This window comes from Scomber japonicus, chromosome 8 (assembly GCF_027409825.1).
Source record: "Scomber japonicus isolate fScoJap1 chromosome 8, fScoJap1.pri, whole genome shotgun sequence".
In the NCBI taxonomy this organism is placed as follows: Eukaryota; Metazoa; Chordata; class Actinopteri; order Scombriformes; family Scombridae; genus Scomber; species Scomber japonicus.
Window position 1 is genome coordinate 24,283,874 of NC_070585.1, and position 21,675 is coordinate 24,305,548.

General features: G+C 38.9%; 1 protein-coding gene across 1 annotated transcript in view; it reads left to right on the forward strand.

Annotated features, from left to right (window-relative positions):
* fgfrl1a (fibroblast growth factor receptor like 1a) overlaps positions 1–19,589 on the forward strand; it is a 68,406-nt gene extending 48,817 nt beyond the window's left edge. The window contains exons 4-8 of the mRNA XM_053323490.1: positions 7,922–7,999; positions 12,938–13,270; positions 16,461–16,633; positions 16,762–16,942; positions 17,326–19,589. Coding sequence (XP_053179465.1) covers positions 7,922–7,999; positions 12,938–13,270; positions 16,461–16,633; positions 16,762–16,942; positions 17,326–17,744 — 1,184 coding nt within the window. The 3' untranslated portion in view covers positions 17,745–19,589. The remainder of the gene's footprint in view (positions 1–7,921; positions 8,000–12,937; positions 13,271–16,460; positions 16,634–16,761; positions 16,943–17,325) is intronic.
* Positions 19,590–21,675: the final 2,086 nt, after the last annotated feature.

Sequence of the window (21,675 nt, forward strand, 5' to 3'; positions counted from 1 at the left end):
GATTGCTTGTTTTGCCCAATAAACACTCCTAAACCCAAAGATATTCAATTAACCTTAATATAAAACAGAGACAAGCTGAAAACCCTCATATTTGAAAAGCTGAAACTAGCGAATTGTTGGCAATTTTCTTTAATAAACAGTCAAAATAGTTGTGCATAGCTTTCATTAACTAGTCATTTCGGCCCTAAATAAGATTATCCTTAAGCACAGAGGTTCATTGTTGACCTTGGATATAGTAGTTTGTAAGAACCAGAACACTCAATGTCTTTTTCCTTTCAGCAATATCATTAGGTAGGTGTTTGCTCACTGAGATATATCTGTTGTCATCTTAGCTCAGTGTAGTACCTGACTGCTATGATTTCAACCATAGCAGTTTTAGGACTTCTTAAGATCAATTTCCATGCCAACTGAGCAAACTCCAGACACCAAAGAAGACCCTTTGATACCATTAAAATCTCAGCAAGTTGAGTTGACCTTGAGTTATGTTCGATAATGAAAACATTATTGTTATTAAGTGTTCTGTAACATGACCCTGAATTCCAGGCTGATTCACTGTCCTGCAGATGCTTTTGTACTATATTGTAAACTTACATTAATTTGTTTATCTTAGTTTGTTGTGAATGAAAAGAAACAAATGAATCTTCACGTTGATATTGATGTCTGTTTTATACTGTACAGTCAGTGGTTTGGCCTCGTCCCCAAGTACTGTACCTTAAGCAGTTCCTCCACTGAGGATTAGATGAGCTGCTAATTACATCTGTAACACCACTCATATTGCACACAGAAGTTTTCTACAGAACATCTACAGTATTACATTTTTGATTTAGAGCTACAACAACTAAAATCAGTCATTTGATATAATGACACAGCATAATGTTGCAACTTGTTGCACAAAATCTGTATAAATATTCCTAAAATGGCTGTGGCTGGATAGAAAAGTATGTGTGGAACGTGGGGTCAAAATGTAGGACAACTGTGGTGTAATCATTTGGGAGAGAGAGAGAGAGAGAGAGAGAGAGAGAGACTAAGAAATACAAAGAGAGAGATCTTGGATCTGTCTGTTTTCTTCCACAAACAGAACAGAAAATGTTAAATCTCTGGTTATATTCCGTCAGCAGTAATAATGGGCTTATAACAAAAGAAAGAACCACATGACGTGTGGTTGCATTGTTTCCAGAGTATTATTGAACTGATGGAGTTATAATGACAGAGTCTATTCTAGTAGGGGGTCAGTGCACTGACAGGCCATCCCATTGCTGAAGGACGAATGTGTTTATTCTGTTGGTTTTTATAGGCTTTGGAGCAGAACAGATCCTTGCTTAACTGTTGAAAAATGGGTTTTAAAGTTCATCTATCTGATACCAAAGTGTACCACTTATTATCTTACCCTCCTATCAAGGCCCTTTCAACATTGTAATCAAGGCATTCCTGTGGTCTCTATTGTTACACCTACTGGAGGTCACTTGTTAAACAGAATCAGAGGCCCCGTGACGTCTCATTTTTATTAAAGTTTGTACTAGGTTTGAGTTATTGCTTCAATTAATTGTTTAAAGTTGAGTTAAAGGTGACGGTAATGTGTGACAAAGAAAAGCATGAAATCACCATATTTGAGAAATTTGGGCTTTTTTGTTTAAAAAATGTCTAAAAGGTTATAAACTGATAAAATAGTTTCCCTTTCAATTTCTGTATATCTACTGATCGATTAATCTACTAATCATTGAAGCATCAAACATTTTGTTTTTATAAGAAATTACAGATTTTATCAGTGACACAGATTGGTAAACAGGGAAATAATTATGTTTCCAGGACAATTCTGCTTAAAATATGTTTGATTCAAGCTGATTACCAACCTAAAATTGCAGGCAAAATGCAATCCATGTGAAGTTGGAAGATAATAAGGCATTTCTGATCATTTCCATAGCACACAGTTGGGTTAAACTTTGTTCAAAACTGCAAGTCGTTGCAATATTCAAGCCAAGTTGTTATTTCTGAAGCAAAAATAAACCCATCTGAGACCCATGGTTTAACTCAACAATACCTCTTCCCCCAATGTTATGAAAAAGTTGTTCACTTGCGGTAGCTCCTGTCTGAATTATGAAGTGAAACATCAGGTCTGTATGAAGTATGAGGCAAGCTGTGACCATGGTGGTGATTTTTAGAGGACTAACAATGGTTTATCTGGTTTGTCAGGTACACAAACTCCCATCAGGGCTGCTGGTTTTGGCCTTGATGCTGCAGCAACCAGCGGTCAGTCAGGAGCTGACACAGAAACATTGCTCTCCCTCCTCACACTGAAACACAGAGGCTTTAACACACACACACACACACACACACACACACACACACACACACACACACAGAGGTTCTGTCCACATATCCAGTGACTCTATATTAAAACCTGGAAGGACACGACCCTTTAGGAAAACACACTGGCCCCCTGGACACACACACTCACACGCTGGACAGTGGGGACTCATATTTCTGAGCATGCTCATGTCCAATCGCTGCCTTTTCTCTACAGACCTGAAAGTAAATACAAGAAGGGGTTATACAAACACACACATACACACTCACACACAGGGGTACCCCGCCAGTGAATGTGTGAAATGTAGCACACTGTTGAGCCATTTCCCCCGGTAGATTAAAAGAGAGAGAGAGATGAAAAGAAACAAAGAAAAGAGGCAGAAAATGAAATGGTGAGAATGTAAAACATAAGTGTGATGAGAGAGAGACTGAATGAATTGTTAGAAACAACAACACTCATAGATGACATAAATATGGCAAATGTGTTTTATGCTGTGTTAAGCCTTACAAAAGCACATGTCTGTATGCTGCAGTGACACTCCAGACCAGGTGGCAGAACTGCAAATCGTTGACTCTGGGGGGACATTTGGTGTTTTTACAGCCAATGCTTGCATGGTCACATTAAAATATCCTCTCATGTGTGCTGTAAGTATAACTTTAAAATGATATGAAATAAAAAGTCAAACATGACTTAAAAACAGACATGAACCAGAAACATGTGGCCCAAGGCTTGTGGCAGAAGTATACTTTTTACATTTTAGGTCTTGTTGGTGTTGGAGTTGTTCAGTTCAGTTGTTTGCATGAAACCACACTTGTCTCATTTTCGTTTCTTCATGGTCTCACTGCTGTAAACCTCACTGCTAGAGTATCTTCGGTGCCGTTGAACACAAATTTTACATGACATTCGTTTGGCAGACCAGGCGCTTTGCTTGCTGACATTTAGAGTCCCAGCAACCTTATGACTGGCTGAACCGCTCGACTGCTTGAACTGCAGCCTTCCCAAAAAAACAACCACAAAGCGGAAAAAATTCTGACAGGGGACAAAATAACGTCTGCTAGTTTGTTGGAAGTAAAGCTAACATTTAATTTTCTTAACACAATCTGTCCTGAACATTTCAGGACCAGATGTCGTCAGATGCAGCTAGAACTGCCTGCTATTCTGCCATAATTATGGCTTGAGGAGGTCCCAGTAGATGGTAGATGTGTCCCCCAGTCTTTAAAAGATAAAAGCAAATGGCTGCGTTTATATAACACTTTCATCCAAAAAGCTTTACAATGTTCTTCTGTTGCCCATTCACACACACACACACACTCACACACCAGTGGCAGTAAGCTACCACACTGGGTGCTGGCACAACCATCAGAAGCAATTCAGAGTTAAGTATCTTGCCCAAGGACATGACGACATGCGGACAGGGAGAGTCAGGGATTGAACCACCGACCCTCCTGAGCCACAGCTGCTCCAAGAAAGAAAGAAAAGAGATCTTGTACATAATAAAATAAAAACAAATCTGATCAGGTTCTATTTAATGTGTATTTGGGGTGAAATCTGTGTAATAAAACATAATAACTAGTTAGGCCACTGGTCCTGTGGACAATGAGACAATATCATGTGTCCCATTACAATTTAATATAGCATATAGAGTATATAGCTTCAGCTCTCCAGAGATATTATCACTGTATATGGGTTATTATAAAACTTGCACTCATTTATTGATGACTGTATGTATTTATATGTGATTGCGTATTGTGTGCACATGTTTATTATTTGTGTGTACGTGGGCGTGTGTGTGCATGTGTATTGTTTGTTGTAGGCACCAGCCAAAGTATCTGGCCGAACATTAAAAGGTGGAACAGGATCACAAGAAAACATTGTTTATTGAATACAGCTGAAGCAAGGAGGGAATATGTTTTCTACTTTGTGTGTGTTCAACTTGTAACAAACAAAATGAAACATTAATTCTACCCCCAACCTCGCACTCGTATAATGGTGGTGAAGAAGAAAGGTGTAAAACAGACTCGGCTGGCAGAAACATTTTCTGAAGCCTGAATGTCCACCACGCTGACAGATGTGTGATTTGCAGGGGTCACATTGAAATATAGTGTTACAGTCTGGCTCCATATGACACTAGAAGGTTTAAAAAGTCGTTACGTCACAAATACAAAAATAAAAACAGCATTTATTCATGGCAGCGGCTTTTACTGCAGGAGTAATGGGTGACTAGGGTGTTTGTTGATATAGTTAGTAAGACCACACACATTCAGTTTGTTCTCTCTGGACATCTTTGGATGAAAGCTTCCTCTTCAGGTCATGAGTGAAGTGAGTGAACTTTGGATAATGGAGGAGTCAGCTGGTCGTCTGTGTGCTTATAGTCGACAGTAACTTTGTATTGACATCAATAGTCTGGTCTTCACTCTTGGTCTATGTTTATAGAGTACTTGTAGAAATCATGCACTCATCTTTGGATCCAACAAGGATCTGTTTTTGATTATTTCTGGAGTGTCCTCATTGATTACTAAAAAATCAGTCAGAAAGAAGTTTTAAATTATTTTATGTCTGGATATTGTAGACTCTACTTCATCGTCTTGAATAGCAAAACTTTTGACTCACAGTGCAGTGATTTGATATTTGATCATAACTGTTTCAGAAAGCTACATCAGCTGTTTGGAAAGATTTAGCCATTTCAGTAATTTCTTTACTTTTGGAAAATCTAAAGAACTACTAGTTCAGTCGTTTTGCTTTAATATATGTTACATCCAAATAAAAATCTTACAGTTGTTTAATATGAGAAAGTAACCAATGACAAAATTATCATTTTTGTTGCATCACTTTGAGAGAATACAGTTGTAGTAATCATGCTTATACACAGATGTTCGTCTTGCTAAATTATCAGCCAGTTAGACAAGCAGCCTCGTCATCTTTCAATCTACAATTTCAATCAGTGCTATATTAGTATTAAAAAAAACTCAATTTTTAACTTCCATAGGATCTTTTTTTTCTTTAGTGTTCAGAGGAAAGCAATAAAGCATGACAACAAGTGATAACAGAAGAGAAGCCCTTTAAACTAGCTTTATTCACAGATAAGGAGACAAGACTTTTCCAGCTGCCCGACCTTCATCAGCAGCACAGCTGTGCAGTACAGATGACACAGATGAATGCATTTCAAGTAACTGGCATTACACCCATCAACACAATTGGATATTTATAAAGCAAACCAACCAACATCTAGCACTCAAACAAGGACAAAAGGCAAGACTCACTACAGAATTGTATATCTCATTTACTAACTAACTAAAAATAAGTGCAATATTTATTTAGATTCTAATGTATTATGTATTTTGGATCACCTTTTCCTTGTTACCTGAAGCACATAGAGCCTGGAATTTCAACAACCAGGCTCTTTAATGATATGCTCTATACAGTATCGGTTGTTTATAATGTTAACCATGCCATGACTCAGTGGGTTTGTTTTGTAGGCTGATCTGCATCGGTATCATGATACGGAGCTGCTATACGTATACATGTTTTGAATTTGGGAAATACTTTGATACTTGGGATGTGTAGCTGCACTGTATGGACAGTGGAAGCGGTCCAGCCCCCCCTCTGTGAGTGGGTCTGTAGGAGGTCTGCCAAGTAAGGTTTACAGGCTTGCAGCGGGCCTGGGGGAGGGTTTGCTAGCTGTTAGAGTGTTAAACCATGTTCCCTCTTCAGATCAGACCCCCTTGCCGCTGGGCTTCAAACGCAATGCCCTTTTCTCAGAACATGCCAGGGATGAAGGGGGAGTCAGAAGGAGGGAAGGAGGAGTGAGGTTCGACGGGAATACCGACACCTCAAGTTACCACTTAGTTAAATAACGGTCGAACGCACGCACCCACACATGCACTGACACACCCATGCAGGAATTCATATATCACACAAACAAAGATATACATAATCACATGCACAGGGCCTGCTCCAAGCATCCTGCCAGTATGTTATTAATACCAGCCCTGAGGATGCAGGTCATGCATCGTATTTGCATTTCAAATGCGTCTTTTATTCCATTATCCAAATAGTGATACTTTAAAGACATTTGGCGCTGCATTAAACACTCTGAGCTTTCAGGTGGTCTTCTGAAATCCAGCTACACATCCATATATGTACCAACATGCACGATAAATATATCCATCTACAATTACGCGTACACTCTCACGTCTTCCTTGCAGGTGGTCCAAAGCAATATGGTTCCTTTTTCTTTCCTTCCATAACTACCATGAGGTTTTGGTTGAAGTTTCAGGTTCAAGCCAAGTTAACCGCCAACCCCCCACCCCCCCGCGGTATTTTGACAGACCTGATATTGCACTGTATCAACCCGTCTCCCTCCTCACCCGCCTGTTAAAGGGCCCCTCGGATACATTGGTTACATCTTGAAGTGGTTCCTCGCATGAAGGTCCAGGCAGATGTTTGTATCTTTTTGATTATCGATGTGGGAAGCCATGCTGAGGGAGGGAAACTGATACACCAGTGAGAGAGTGAAAGCAAGTCTGATCAAGTATGATCTTATAGAGTATGAAATTGACAGAATATAAAGGTATTATACAGTGTTTTTCCCATGAAAGAAAATGATTTCATATTTATTTTAATGCACAGTATACGGTCATGCTGTGTGAAAAGCAAGAGACTGGAGTTAATTATTTTATGATCAATGGCAAAGCATGACAGGGCATTTTGGCATTAATTTTAAGGTATCCATCTTCTATCAGAGACCAATGACACATGGTATATACCGCATGGTTTAGAGTATATTGGATCTGTTTTGGGGTCCAAACATGTACAGACGTATTTGAGAAGTTTCTGAAATCTGTCAGCTAAACAACCAGAAATGACATTCAAGAGTGGGTTTATCGGGACGGGGCCTTAAAGAGACAGACTGTCTGCCAAAACAGCTTCAGAAAGAGGCTGCATTAAGAGCCAGTGTAAGATAAATAAGGAGTTTTGTATACTTTAAATCATGCAAAGATATATCCAGGGAAATGTATGATACATCCCCTTCAAAGGATCAGCAGAATATCAACAATAATATGGATTTGTCTATTTTATTTATTTTTTTGCTTTACTGGCTTCAGAACAAAATGCTTTATATTGCTAATCCATCATAGAGCAGTTTGAAACTGTGTAGGTTTAAAAATGTTACTCTCTGCTTTTGAACGTGAAAGTGATTTAGTTGAGGATAACACATTACACTTCCTTAATCTGCAAAAATCTGCCTCCAGTATGCAAGAATGGACCAATGCATCACTGATATCTTGAATTTATGCTGAACAAAAAATCATATATCATGACCCCATGCTGAAACAGCTACATTGTATAAAACAACTGTCAGATGCTGATACCAAAAAAAGAAAAATTCAAGCTTACTCTCGCATATAGCCCCAGTTAAATCTCCACATAATTAATGTTTGTTTTAGTCTAACTGGAGAAACAGATGAGTACAGGAATCATTTTCAGTACTAATGGGTGGAGTTTGTTTAAGAATGTTATAAACTGTATATTAGTCTTGATTATTCAGAAGACATTAATTCACTAATGATGCTTCTTCTCTTTTTTCTTTTCTTTTTTCCTTTTGTTCCTCTCCAGATGACTCCAGTTCAAGAGGTGGAGCAGCAGCAGCAAATGGTGATCATGAACATGTTCCAGAGCTGGCAGGGAAACTAGGTAACGACCTCGAACTACTTCTGAATGAAAGTTTATAAAATGAGAAAGGATCCTACAGTGGAAGTCACACCTTAGATAGCTGAGAGTGTGTAACATTTCACAAAGTACAGTGGCAGATTGTATAATAAACACCTTGCACACTGTCAGAGAGGAGAATGTGAGAGTATACTGTATGCCCACACACAAACACACATCAGGGTGGTTGTTTGCTTAGATAATTGGCTCTGACAGAGTGAAGAGCAGTCTATTTGTGTGAGGTGTGATTTGGTGGGACACATTCCTTTCTTTACTCCCCCTCCAAAATCCCCCAGGACCCCCTGTCATGTAACTTTACCCTTCCTTCTTTGCTTGTTGTTATCCTTCTGTCTCTTTCTTCCCCCCCCATCTCATTCTCTCTCACCCTCTCTCTCTCTGTCATAAACGTCAAGGCACACTCACACTTAAATACTGACAAACATTTGCTCTTCATTCTCCTTTTGTTTTTCCACACACACAATGAAACATACACGCTTGGCTTACCTTGAATATTACATACTTGCACATACATACACAGATATAAATATCTACATAAATGCTTGTTTCTCTGCCCTTAAGAAGACCTTCCGTTGCATGTCATTAAAACTGTACTGGGGGGGGGGCTGCTTTCTTGCAGTAAGTTAAATGAGTAGATCGATACCACTTTCAGCAGAAGACAGAAATAATAGTGAAAAGCTAGCATAGCCCTGAACAAGGTATAAAACATCTGCCTCCTAGCTCCTCTGAAGTTCACTCAACAAGTTGTATCTATGTGAAAACAGTTTTGTGCTGTAGCTACATCACTACTAGTTGGTTGCTTGATAACCTCATAGAATAGGTACATCCCATTCATATTTCTATTTGTGCACTGATTAAACAAACAATATATGTGTTATTCCTAATCTTTTGAGGTGTTGTTAGGCATATGTTTTTTCTTTGGAGAGAGTAATGCCAGCTATTCTCCCTGTTTCTGGTCTTTATGCTAATCTGGACTAAAGGTTGATGTATACTCGTATGGTCGACTAGCTTTTGAGACTTCCTCTCCGCTAACGTATTTGAGTAGGGGGAAGTATCCGACAATTTCTGTAACTTTCCAAAACTGACAATTTAACAGTAACATCCACTTCATGGCATGGTTTGGCAGATGTGCATAGGTGAGAAAGGAGTGACGTTTTCATTCTTTACATAACTATTTCTGTCACTTTTTTGTCACGGGAACAACAGAGTGCAACACTATGAATGACTGCCAGGAGAGACAGTACTGTTATTGCTGTATTTAAACAATATTGTATCTTCACGCTTTCTATGACGGTCAGCTTGTCACTCCACCTGTAAGTGTGGCTGTTTAGAACAAATAAAATCCCATTTGATTTCAGAGTATAACCTGGTCTTAACTCCCTCCCTCCCTCCCTCCATCCCTCCCTCCCTCCAGCTCTGTATGTAATACACAGATGACCAAATTCCATATCCTGACCTAAATGTTCCCTTTAAACTGAAAATAAATGTTAACCTAATTCTGATGTTAACCCAAAACCATGTCCGCCACTAAACTACTCAAGTCAAGATCAGCCAAAATTACCTCACAGAACAAAACTCTCCTCATTCTCAGTCTAAAATCCATGTTGGAAATCTTTCTCTCTCTTACATGCACACACACTCTCACACACTGTCTGATCAAAGGCGGTCAGTCGGAGGGTCAGCAGTATTTTTACACTGTGAAGTGTGACGCTGAAGTGGCCCCCGAGACCCAGAACAAGCTTGCCCTTTTGCCCGCTCTGGCTCTCACCTTCTCTCTATTGCAGCTTTTCTTGGTTCACTCATACGTCTCCTCTCTGTTTTTCTTTCCTTCTTCCTCTTAATGTGCCCCTTCTTCTACCTTGGCTGTTTTTATTGTTTTAACTCCATCTCTCGCTCTTTGTTCTCAGTTTTTCTGCCGTCACTCCATTTTTTTCATCAGTTTTATTAATGTGCCGTTCTTCTGGATGGAGTAACCTTAACATGAACCTTACTCCCTCACTGTCCATATGTTTTCTCCTGAACGTCTGTTTGATTTGGTTCAGCTTAGATGATATAAATCAGTTCATTTCAGATGCTCTTTGCCGTATTCTGTTCATTCTCCAGTCTCATCTTTACTCAATCCATTTCAGTTCAGATCAGCTACACTTTACTTTGGCTCTTCCCTCCCCTTTTCAATTATTTTCAGTCTTGAGCCGATGCAGTTGAATTTATGTCATCATCAAAGAGAGACATTGCCAAAACTTTAAACTATTAATCACTGTCTTCTTCTTCACCACTATACTTTCCTGAATCTCTCTCTTAGATCTATTGACTTGTCTGGTTCAGCTGTAGTCCAGTAGCTTTTCTCAGAGGTGGGGGGACAAAGGCAAGACTTAAAAGTCTTTCAAGTATGTTTGTTTTGTCATCTTGCCCACCTTCGTGTCGGTCAGTAGAGAGCTATATTCTGCTGAGTAATGCAGCCGTAGTGAAATCTCCGGATTCAAGCGCGCAAACCCGTCACATAACTCTTCCCCTTGTTTGTTGACACAGAGCTAGAATAATAACTGTTTCCAAAGAAAGAGACGTAACTGCAGTAGTTTCAGGGTGATTTATTGCCCGGGTTGATGGCTATCTGCTGTGGCTGGAACACAAGGGCTGTAAAATCAAGCACTCCTGTGAATGATTTCCTCTCTTCCCTCCCGACTGGCTAGTTTTTGGCTGGACCGCAACAGCAGGGTCAGCCCTATAAACACGAATGTCCATGACTGACTGACTGACTAAGTGATGAAATTATACCATCGGCCGGCCGAAAAGGTCTGACGGCCGCTAAAGCTACCTATCCCAGAATGCATTCTGCACCACCTGTAGCGATGTCAGAGATTAAGCTGTTTAGGACTTTCAATATGTCACTTTATTAAGTTCCAATATTTTATTCAGGTGAAAAGGCTAACCATTTAGATTCCCAATATGTGGTCAGTTTGTCCAAATAATACATGTGCGAAAACATGTTTTCAGACATGTGAGGAGGTGCTGGCTGGGTGAGACCAGCCTACCATCTCACCCACTATTAGCCCGGCTCCTGAGATGATGGGTCAGTCATGATCTGATGGAGTGATCTGTCCAGCTCTTTGGTAATTTATCACTGGCTCTAATGTCTAAGTAGTATTTTGTTATGATATAATTCCTTCTGGAAGTTGGTCTCACAGATGACATCTAACAATTGTATTAGTTTGTCTGAGTGTGACTTGAAGCTTCATGTTTTTACTGGAACAGAACAACAGCACTGCCTCTGGGGATCTATTAGGTTAGGTTAGATTAGATTATTTATTTTAGGTTAGTTAGGTTAGGTTAGATAAGTTAGTTAAATTAGGTCAGTTTAGTTGAATTTAAATAGTTAGGTATGTTAGGTTGAGTGAATGCCTGGCTATTTGTAATCATTGATTGATTGACTGATTTTTTTGGGTCAGGAAAAAGGAGTGTCTTTGAATGGCTAAATGAGTTTTGGTCATGCAACTGCATGGAAGGATGTGGATGTTTAAATAAGCGTATGAGGTTAACTGGCCATTTTATGTTTTCTAAGAAAGGATCTACATGGATGAATGGGTGTCACTGCCTGACTTTTTATGACTCATGTAGACAAGGATACAGCGCATTCATGACTGGATGTATACTGGGATGTTACATAGCTGTCTAGCAGGCTTTATAGTGGATGAATGCATGAGTTGATGTTAAATATGTAGTTTTTTTAAGAGCAGAAGAGGCTTATAAACCCAGGACTGGAGGTGCAAGATCAGAGGAAAATAAGGGGGGGGGGGGGGGGGTTGTTTGTGTATATGCATGTGTTTGTGTCTGTTCCCAGTCATGTGTGTAAGTCTTTGTGTCGCAGAGAAGAGGAAGTGATTCAAACATTTTTCTCAAACAAAATAATTAGGGTTTATCAAAGCAAATTACGTTGTATATACCAAGAGGCACACTGCCATATGTTGTTACAGCACAACATGGAATTTCTGGCAGCACCTCAAGCAATGACCTCAGCCCGTCTGGCACTCCTCACACTGCAAGAAATGTCCATTTTACCAAGTCACTAAGTCTAATATTCAATCCTAAACCTCACTCAATCTTAAAAATATTGGCTCTGATTATTCAGTTTGTTCTTAACTGAATTTTTCAGAGTGTGTGGAAGTAAAAACTTTTCACACCAAGCATGAATTTGTTGAAGATGCAGATTATTATTAACTCCAAAGAAATTGATTTCATGGTGTGTAATGGAAGGTTACACTTCAGTGCAGAATATGTGTGGGTCAAAGCAAACATCCAAACAGCATCTGTGCAATTGAGGAGAGCTGCTAAGAGCTAAAGATACAGTAACTTGACTTCAAAGTGACCTTGTAAGTATTTTGACTAATTCTACTAGAAGAGATGATAAAACGATGTGAATTGTAGCTTTAAGCATCAGGAAAGTTGGTATTTTGCAGCAGCCTAGTCTACTACTGCATGAATAAAGTTGTACTAAAGATCAGGTGTTATTAATGTTTATTTCTCTAATAGCAAAAATAGTTTATTTTCTAGCAGTGCAGATATAATAAAAGAGGCTTGAAACATTTCTGAACTCTCCTTCTGTGTCATAGCCTTTGCAGATAACGTGGCTTTGATCGCTCTTTACGTCTCATAAAAGTGTCACATAAGAATCTCCAATATTTTCTCCCTCCACTGAAGAACAGAACACTGCTTGTAAATATGAATCTGCCCTTTAAATCGTTTATCTCTTGTAATAACTTCTTCTGTTCTCTCCTCTCCTTTTGCTTTATTCTTCTTCCCAATGTCCAGAGAGAGTGACTATGTGTACTTTATGTCTTTTCATCCACGTTTTTAGTAGATTTTTTTATATTATAATAACCCTCCCTTTCACCATCTCTCTACTCACAGTGCGTCCACGTTTCACCCAGCCTGCAAAGATGAGGAAACGCGTCATTGCTCGTCCTGTGGGCAGCTCCGTGCGTCTGAAATGCACGGCAAGTGGAAACCCTCGCCCCGACATCATCTGGCTAAAGGACAGTCGCCCGCTGGTGGACGAGGACGGTGGAGCAGGAGAAGGTGGGGAGAGAGCTGCAGGAGGGGGAACAGGAAGTGGGGAAGGGAAGAAGAAAAAGTGGACACTGAGTCTGAAGAACCTGACGCCGGAGCATAGTGGGAAATACACCTGTCACGTCTCAAATAGAGCGGGAGAGATCAACGCTACCTACAAAGTGGAAGTTATACGTGAGTCATCCTCCATTATTAAAGATTATTTATAGGATTAATGGAGATAAAGGATCATTTGATGTGTGCAATAGGCTGAAGATAAGGCCCAAATGATTTGGGTTTGAAATGTCAGCAAGAAGTATCGTGTCAAGACTTGGAAAATGTTCCACCGTCCGCAAGAAAAACGCTTTTTCTACACAGAGATAAATTTATACACAGGAATGAATACATTAGTTCTTCAAAAGCACTACTTTAGTAAACATTTTGGTATAAGAAATTTCACTAAAAATCTTTCTTCTGCTTGGTAGTCATGTGACAGTATGATATTGTAATACTATTTTCATTTCTGACTTCATTTTGAATGTTGGATCCTCTCTCTCTGTTACAGCCTGTGTTGGCTTTATGTTTATTGATTGATTTCTGAAAGTTTTCAAGTTACTTGTCATTGGGGCCATTATCAATAAATCTTTCAATTTTTTATAGTTCATCAGTATCTAATAACAGAAAATCATAAGCCCCTTGAGTCCAAGGTTGCGTTGTTACATTCCTTGATATCGCCTGACCATTACTCCAAAAACATTCAATTTGCAATGAAATAACAAAACAGACAAGCAGCAGATTTCCACATTTAAGCAGCTGGAAGAAGCAAATATTTTCTTCATAAATAATAAGATTGTTTTCTGTGGCTCAACAGAGCAAGATATCCACCCATCGATTTAGCATTATGTTTTAAGAGATGAACCATCTTAAAAGTATGCCTCTAATTTCAAATTCATTTGAAATAATCTATAACAGATTAGTTTATGAAACTTTTGATGGGCTGGGAGCTACAGGGATATTGTCAAAAATACTTTATCCATCTGCAGTCAAAAATAAATGTACTATTTATTTCATGTTGTCCATATTGTAATGACTAAATATTCTTGGTTGCAAACTAGAGACCACATTTACCAGTGCTGGTTAATGAGCTTTACCAAGAATAGAGTTTAAAAATAGCTTTTAAAAGTCTCCTTTCACTTCAGTGGCATTTATTGATCACTACCACTCTTGTCAGTAAACTTCAGTCAAGCGTGCGAGGAATGTTCAGCAGGTTTTTCAGTTTGGAAGGTGAGCCAGTTGCGGTTTTGGTCTAAAAAAGGTCTAGTTTCACTTTTGAGAACAGGCTGTGCGTTATGATGAGTTGTGAGTGTTTTTTTGATGTATTAGGTCGTATTTGGAAAGCTGAAAAAGCTGTTTTGATGCTGGTTGATTTAATGTTGAGCTGTTTGTATGAAGAGTTGGCGTTGAATTTGTGTGTGTGTGCTGAGCTATACAGTGTGTTGCAGAGTGTGATAGCTCTGTTGAGAGCAGACTAGCTCCTCTCGCTTTACCCGCCACATCTGTTGTACATTAAACTACAGCTGTAGTCTTTCCTGAAAGACGCTTACACACTCGCACATGTGTGCACACACTCGTAAGCACGCAGACAGAAAGGAAGTAAATCAAACCACTGCTCGCTTATGTCAAATGTGACATTTTCTCTATCAGTAGAGATTCACTAAGCTGTCAGTTATTTACAGCTGTTAGTAAGAAACATAGAAAAAAAGGAGTCAAGGGGAAAAAACTGTCGATTTCAAAAACCTAAATATAATACATCAGGACCATAACTGCTAAATATAATTAATCTTGTCGGCTTGTATAATTTTGCACCTGTTTGACTCATTAGGCCAGAGATTCAAATCATTTTGAGATTAAATACGTTAAGTGCAGTGTGCTTAAGAGCCCCACCCATTCGGCTTTTACCTCAAAACCTATAAGAAGAACGTGATTCCAGAAATTTCACACAAAACCAGTCCAGAACACTCGTCTCCAAATATTTCTTTGCCTGTATTAGTTCAATGAGTTCTGGCAATGTTGTTTGCATCTGTGTTCCCTTTGCATTTCATGGTAGGTAGCAATGCTTACCAGATGTTTTTTGGACGTGCTCCGAATATTAAAACATACTTAAAGTCAATATAAGTTAACATATAGCACATTGAACTCTGAGAAAAACGTGTGAGTTTACATGTAACGGTACATCAGCTTCTCTGATAGAACTAAACTAAAATAAGCATTGCAGGAAGCTTTTCTAGTTGTAAACCTGCTTCAAAAGTAAAATATACAAGCAACTTTTCTGCATCACCTCTTGATCCTCCCTGAACTTAATGAATAATAACTTATCACATGGCTAAAACGTAGGATGCCTTTCAATTTCTGCTGAACAATGGAGTTGAAACAGCTGTTTGTCAAATATGTTTTTTTCTTTTTTTAAAGTACTGATTTTCTCAAATTATATTCCCATGAGATTACACCAACAGATTTCAAATAGCAGGTGTGTTTATTCTATGAAAAGGTGGCAGCCATAAGGGATCTGTTTGTGTATCGTCAGCTGAGAGGGAGGATGTGGTGTTGAATACAACATATGCTGTGCAAATAGTGCTTTCAAACCATATTATATTCTCTCTGGTGCACTCTATTCTGTTTCATTCATTCCCATTTCATTCAGCTCATATAAATTGTATAAAAAGAGTGTCTTACTTTCCTCTCTGTGCTTGATTTTAGAAATAGTCAATTTTGCTATGAATGTTTAATTGAATTTGAAAATATACTTTTATTATTACATAGATGCTAATCTAATGTTATGTAAAACTTTGTGTAAATTTGTCAGTTCACTGACTCTGTTTTTTTTCTAACAATATTAAAATGATTATTGCTATAATGTCTTCACTTACATAATTCTGATAACAGCTGTTCTGATGCAGTTTCTTCTATTGGTAAATGGTAAATGGTAAATGGACTGTACTTATATAGCGCCTTTCTAGTCTGTGCGACCACTCAAAGCGCTTTACATGACACGTCATTCACCCTTTCACACACATTCATACACTGATGGCAGGGGCTACCACGCAGGGCGCCAACCTGCTCATCAGGAGGATCTAACCATTCATTCACATTCACACACCGTTGGCACAGCAACGGGAGCAATTTGGGGTTAAGTGTCTTGCCCAAGGACACATCGACATGTGGACTGGAGGAGCCGGGAATCGAACCACCAATCTTCCAATTGGAGGACGACCGCTCTACCTCCTGCCCACAGCCCGCCCATTCACACTTTGTTAACTAAAATAGCATTTCATGTTAAAAATATGTTGTTCTGTGTGTTTGTCTCTATTTACGTCCACTTCAACAGAACGTACCAACTCTAAACCAATCCTGACTGGTACTCACCCGGTCAACACCACGGTGGACTATGGAGGAACCACATCTTTCCAGTGCAAAGTCCGCAGTGATGTTAAACCAGTCATCCAGTGGCTTAAAAGAGTCGAGCCTGGTGATGAGAACAAGTTCAACTCCACCATAGAGGTACACACATTTGCATACATGTGCACTTCTTCAACCAATATTACTGGTCATGTTCATCTAATAATATCTGACAATTTGCTTTCACTGAAGAGCTTAGGTTAAGTTTTTCTTTATATGATCTCATTCAGGTAGGTGACCATCGGTTTGTGGTTCTGCCTACGGGGGAGGTTTGGTCACGTCCTGACGGATCTTACCTCAACAAGCTTCTGATAACCAGAGCCAAGGAGGAGGACGCTGGCATGTACATCTGCCTGGGAGCCAATACTATGGGCTACAGCTTCAGGAGTGCATACCTCACTGTGCTACCAGGTCAGAAGAGGGAAACTAAGTTGTACACAAAAAGAGATGATAGTATATAATTATGTGTATTTATTATCTGATTTACAATACTAAAGAGAAAGAAGAAAGAAGCAGTAAATTGAAACCATTATATTTTAATGCTGGTGCTAGATAACATGAAAATATTTGTCCATACTAGTCCTCACCTTCATTAGATGTATTTCTGAGAGAAAACATCTATGAGAAAACTATAACAGTTTTCTCAGTTGACGTAAAAAAAAACCTGACAGATGTTATCAATAAGCCAGGAGATGTTTTTTTCTGCACTTGAATGTTTTTTTTTTCTTTTTCTGTAGTGTGTCATATCTGCTTTCTTTTGTTTTAAAATATCTGTATCTCTCACTCTTTTGCAGATCTGAAACCGCAAAATAACCCTGTCCCCACAGCCATATCCCCCAGCCTCCCCTGGCCCGTCATCATTGGAATACCAGCAGGCGTCGCTTTCATTTTAGGCACCGCCCTTCTCTGGTTCTGCCAATCTAAACGCACCTGCTCCTCTTCTTCATCCTCCTCTGCCCTTCCTTCCCAGCGTCTCCCCGTAGCCAATCGCGACCGAGCCTGCCCAACGCTGCCTCCTCAACCTGCCAATGGGGATAAAGATTGTCTTTCTTACGAGGACTACATCGCCCATCAGCAGCTGCTCCTGACTCAGGGAGGTGCTGGATTGGCTCCCAAGGTCTACCCGAAGATCTACACGGATATACACACGCACACGCATTCACACGTGGACGGGAAGGTGCACCAGCACCAGCACATTCACTATCAGTGTTAGCAGTGAAGCTAGCAGCAAAGCTTTGGTGTTTCACATTCAACTCTTACAGTCACATCAGCCCACACTGACTACAGAGCATACAAGGAAAAGCCACATGCAAGAGACCATGCGGATTTGTATAAAGGAACATGGGATCACACAGCTCTTCCTCATTCTGCTGCAGCCACATTATTGTGAACACATGGACTTATTCAAGAAAAAAACAATGAAGAATGTAAAGAAAGAGAAGAAAAAAGTGCATCACAAAGAACCTTATTTTTAGCCATCAGCTATTTAGCCATCTGGGAGCTAATCCACGAAAGGAAAACATGTTTTACTCCAATTTTTTTTCTATGTCGAATCTCTTCTATAGATCAATAAGCCTCTCCATATTTTGCTTGAGGCCCTCTTTGAAGCAACAATGAACTCTGCAGCTTCAGGGTAACTGAACCGCTTTGGTCATGTCCATTTATGTCTGTTCTTTAAGACACAACCACAAACTCCTCAGTAACAGCAAGAATACAGCTTGCTTACACTACAAGGCTCCAAATATAGCTACTCCTGTATATAGTGGAATATTATATAGCATTTAGCATACTACTTCATCCTGGGTAATCTAAAAAGAACAATATCACATGTGTGTAATGTAATAGCTTAATTTCAGAGTATATCTCAGGCGTCACCCCAACTGAGCCATAAGATCCACAAATCAAGACAGACTTCACTGTATCCACACCCTCGGCAAAGATGAGGGCTGCTGTTTTCTGCTTTTGCCCAGCCGACAGCCGCTCTGATAAATGTCCAGCTGCTATCTGGGTACTGTGTGAAAAAGAGCTGATGACAAACTGAGTTACTGAGTTCAGACAGCATGGACAGAAAGCTATGAATTCTAGCTGCAGCTACAGAGTGATTTCTTCTCGGTTGCAGAAATTATATCTGTCCCAACTTACGGTTTCTAACCCTTTACTTTCTGGAGAGTGTTGGCATTTCCTGTTTGACATCACCTCCTTTTCAGCTTTGTTTGATGCTCACTGACTTTAGAGGAGAGAGAGACGGAGAAGGATGAAGGTTCAGTTCTCCTCATGTCAGACATGTTCAACCTCTTTACCTAACAGCTCAAAGGGATGCTCAACAATGCTGTGGTGCGAAAGTGTGTCTTCTAAGAATTGTTTCCTGATTTTATAGATTGCTCATTTGAAATGTGACTGATTCTTTTTAATTTTTCATGAGACTCCGAGAGTTCAAAAGACATAAAATCTTAAGCTGGGTAATTTAAGGATGAGACTTAAAGCCCTTAACTCTCCTCTTTTAGTGTGTCACAAGATGACCTGGGGCATAATCAAGGTTTGTTACAAGACAGAGAGACTCTTTTGTTATCTCCTGTTTTCATTTAACAAAGAAAAAATATGGATAAAGGGGCTGTGCTTCCAGCTGCAGAAACATCTGTCACCCTGACACAGAAAGTTGAAACTGTTGCAATCACTTGAAAGGTAAAATTATGGTATACAGCCTGTAACTGGATCGAATATTAATATTTTTATTACAAATACTAGAGCCAATTGTTAGAGCCATATATTGTGCAGAAAGTCTTTCATGTGGATGAATAACAACTACAATAATAACCACTGATTAGCTACAAGTTAATACACTTCTCTTATTGCTGGCAATCAGTTATCACTGTTTTCGTAAATTCAAGGATATATATCACTAGTTTTATTGACCTTGTGATATGTTGACTAATTGGATCAACAAATGTGTGTTTTAGGCCTTATCATGCCATTTGATTACAACTTAGTCTCAAGGTAATGTTATTTGAAACCTCGATATAACTCCACAGATGAGACATCTTCTCAAGACTGTGTGGGTGTGATTCTCTCCCGTCAGTTTTGTTGCATATTCAGGGTGGAACAACTAAAACTTTAATTCTCATTAATACACAATGAGTTTGGTAAACTTAATATTCCCAATGTAGCTAATCCTGGCTTCATCCTGACCAGAGTAGTTAATCAGCCAAACTGAAAACACCTGCATGGGAGTTCAGAGTCTGTAATGTGTAAATGAGGTCATCAGCAGCTGTTGTGAGTAAAGCAATTAGTACACAATATAAATTAGCACAGAATTCGCTGGAGGCTATCACTGACTCAAGATGGAAAGGCTGGATTTCAAATTGTGGTCAGATTTGTGAGGTGATGGCGTTGTTTCATCATGAGAAAAAATCCCAACAGTATGAAAGCAAGTGTTTCAAGCCCATAAAATTGTTTTTCACTGGCACTAACATTTCTAAATCTGGAGTTTACTTTTGAAAACTGCAAGTAATGATCAAAAATATGATCTTTAAAGATAAGTATTACTTTTTCACAGTACAGTAGCTTGCTGAATTTTAGAAACGTACTGATTCCCATTTTTTCTTTGTGTATTGTTGCATCATTCCATTCAGTGCTCTTCTGATAAGCTCATTTACATTGACCCGTACATCATTGGAAACCAAACCCCCAATAATCCTTTTCATTACACAGACACGGATCTGACCACTATATAAAAACTGTGCAAGAAAAGTGACAAGAAAAGATTCAAGGTTTCAGCTGTTTAACATTACAGCACTCACACTTGGAAAAACATGTTCAGGATTATAACATTTAAACAGTGGAGTGACTCTGTCCAGAGATTTTTAAATACTAAAAAAGAAAAAAAATGTGACAAAAAGAAAAACTGTAGGCTTGTCATGAACTTTTTATTTGCATTAAATTTTTTCCTCTGTAGACTCTGTTTAATACATCCACAATAGAAGAGTGACATCTTTACGAGGGTGTGTTTAAATAACCATGTGACATGAAGTGATATATTAAATTCATCTGGCATGGTGCTTGCACATAATTTTTCAAGCAGGAAAATGTACAAATATACCTATACATTTCATATTCCCATTTGTCATCTATTGTACGCCCTGAAAAGAACAGTAGATGCACACCACAGCTACAAGAATTAAGTGCCTTTGAGAGAGTTTGTTTGATACCTGTGAAACTCTATTTTACCGGCTGATATGCAAGAACATGCAAGCTGTTAAATTAAAGCACACCAGGTCAACAAAGAAAAGGACTTTGTTCACTCATATGTCTCTGTAGCAACACCTTTAACTGAAAATAGAACCACAAACATTGCATTTTTTCTCTTTTATAACATCTGCTGACAGAGTCACTATGAAGGTCAAGGTAACCCGAAGGTAGATTTGGTTACAGTTTCAGGTTAGGGCATCTCAACATTCAAACAGACACATATATACATACAAACTTCAGTGACAGTAGGCAGTTAAAACAACAGCTGGATTGTGTCTGTTTTCCACTACAAAAGTTTTTCTTCCGACAAACAGTAAAATTCTCCTCCGACTTTTCTAGGATCAGTTTTTCCTCATTTCTCATGTTAAACCCGTGTACGTTTTATGTGTCAAAGCTAATGGACTGCCAATAGACAGACTGTGTATATGTGCACTTACCACTAGTATGTTCATGGAATGAGATTAGTGTCAAAATAGAAGACATTAGATAATTTAGTAATAATGCTTTGGACCATACAGTAGCTCTAGCAACATATTGGCCTACAAAACATTGTGAATCCTAAATTGTCTCAAGATTCAAAAGGGTAAAGTGTATTTCTAATTTATTTTCTTTTGACATGTGTGTTTGTTTTATTTCCATATAATTGGGCATTATACTGCATGAGTGGATTTTGTGTTATAGTCATAATGTAAGCTATGTAGCAAATACCATGTTCATGTCATTGTAAGATACTGTATTTATACGTGTTGACAGAATATACGAAATTTTATCGATAATCTTTGTATCGACAATCTTGTACAGTCTATCGTCATTTAGGTCAAAATGTTGTTTTCTCTCCCATTAATCATGTTATTGGTGCCATTAAAAAGTTAAATCTGTACCATATTGTCTTTGTTCTT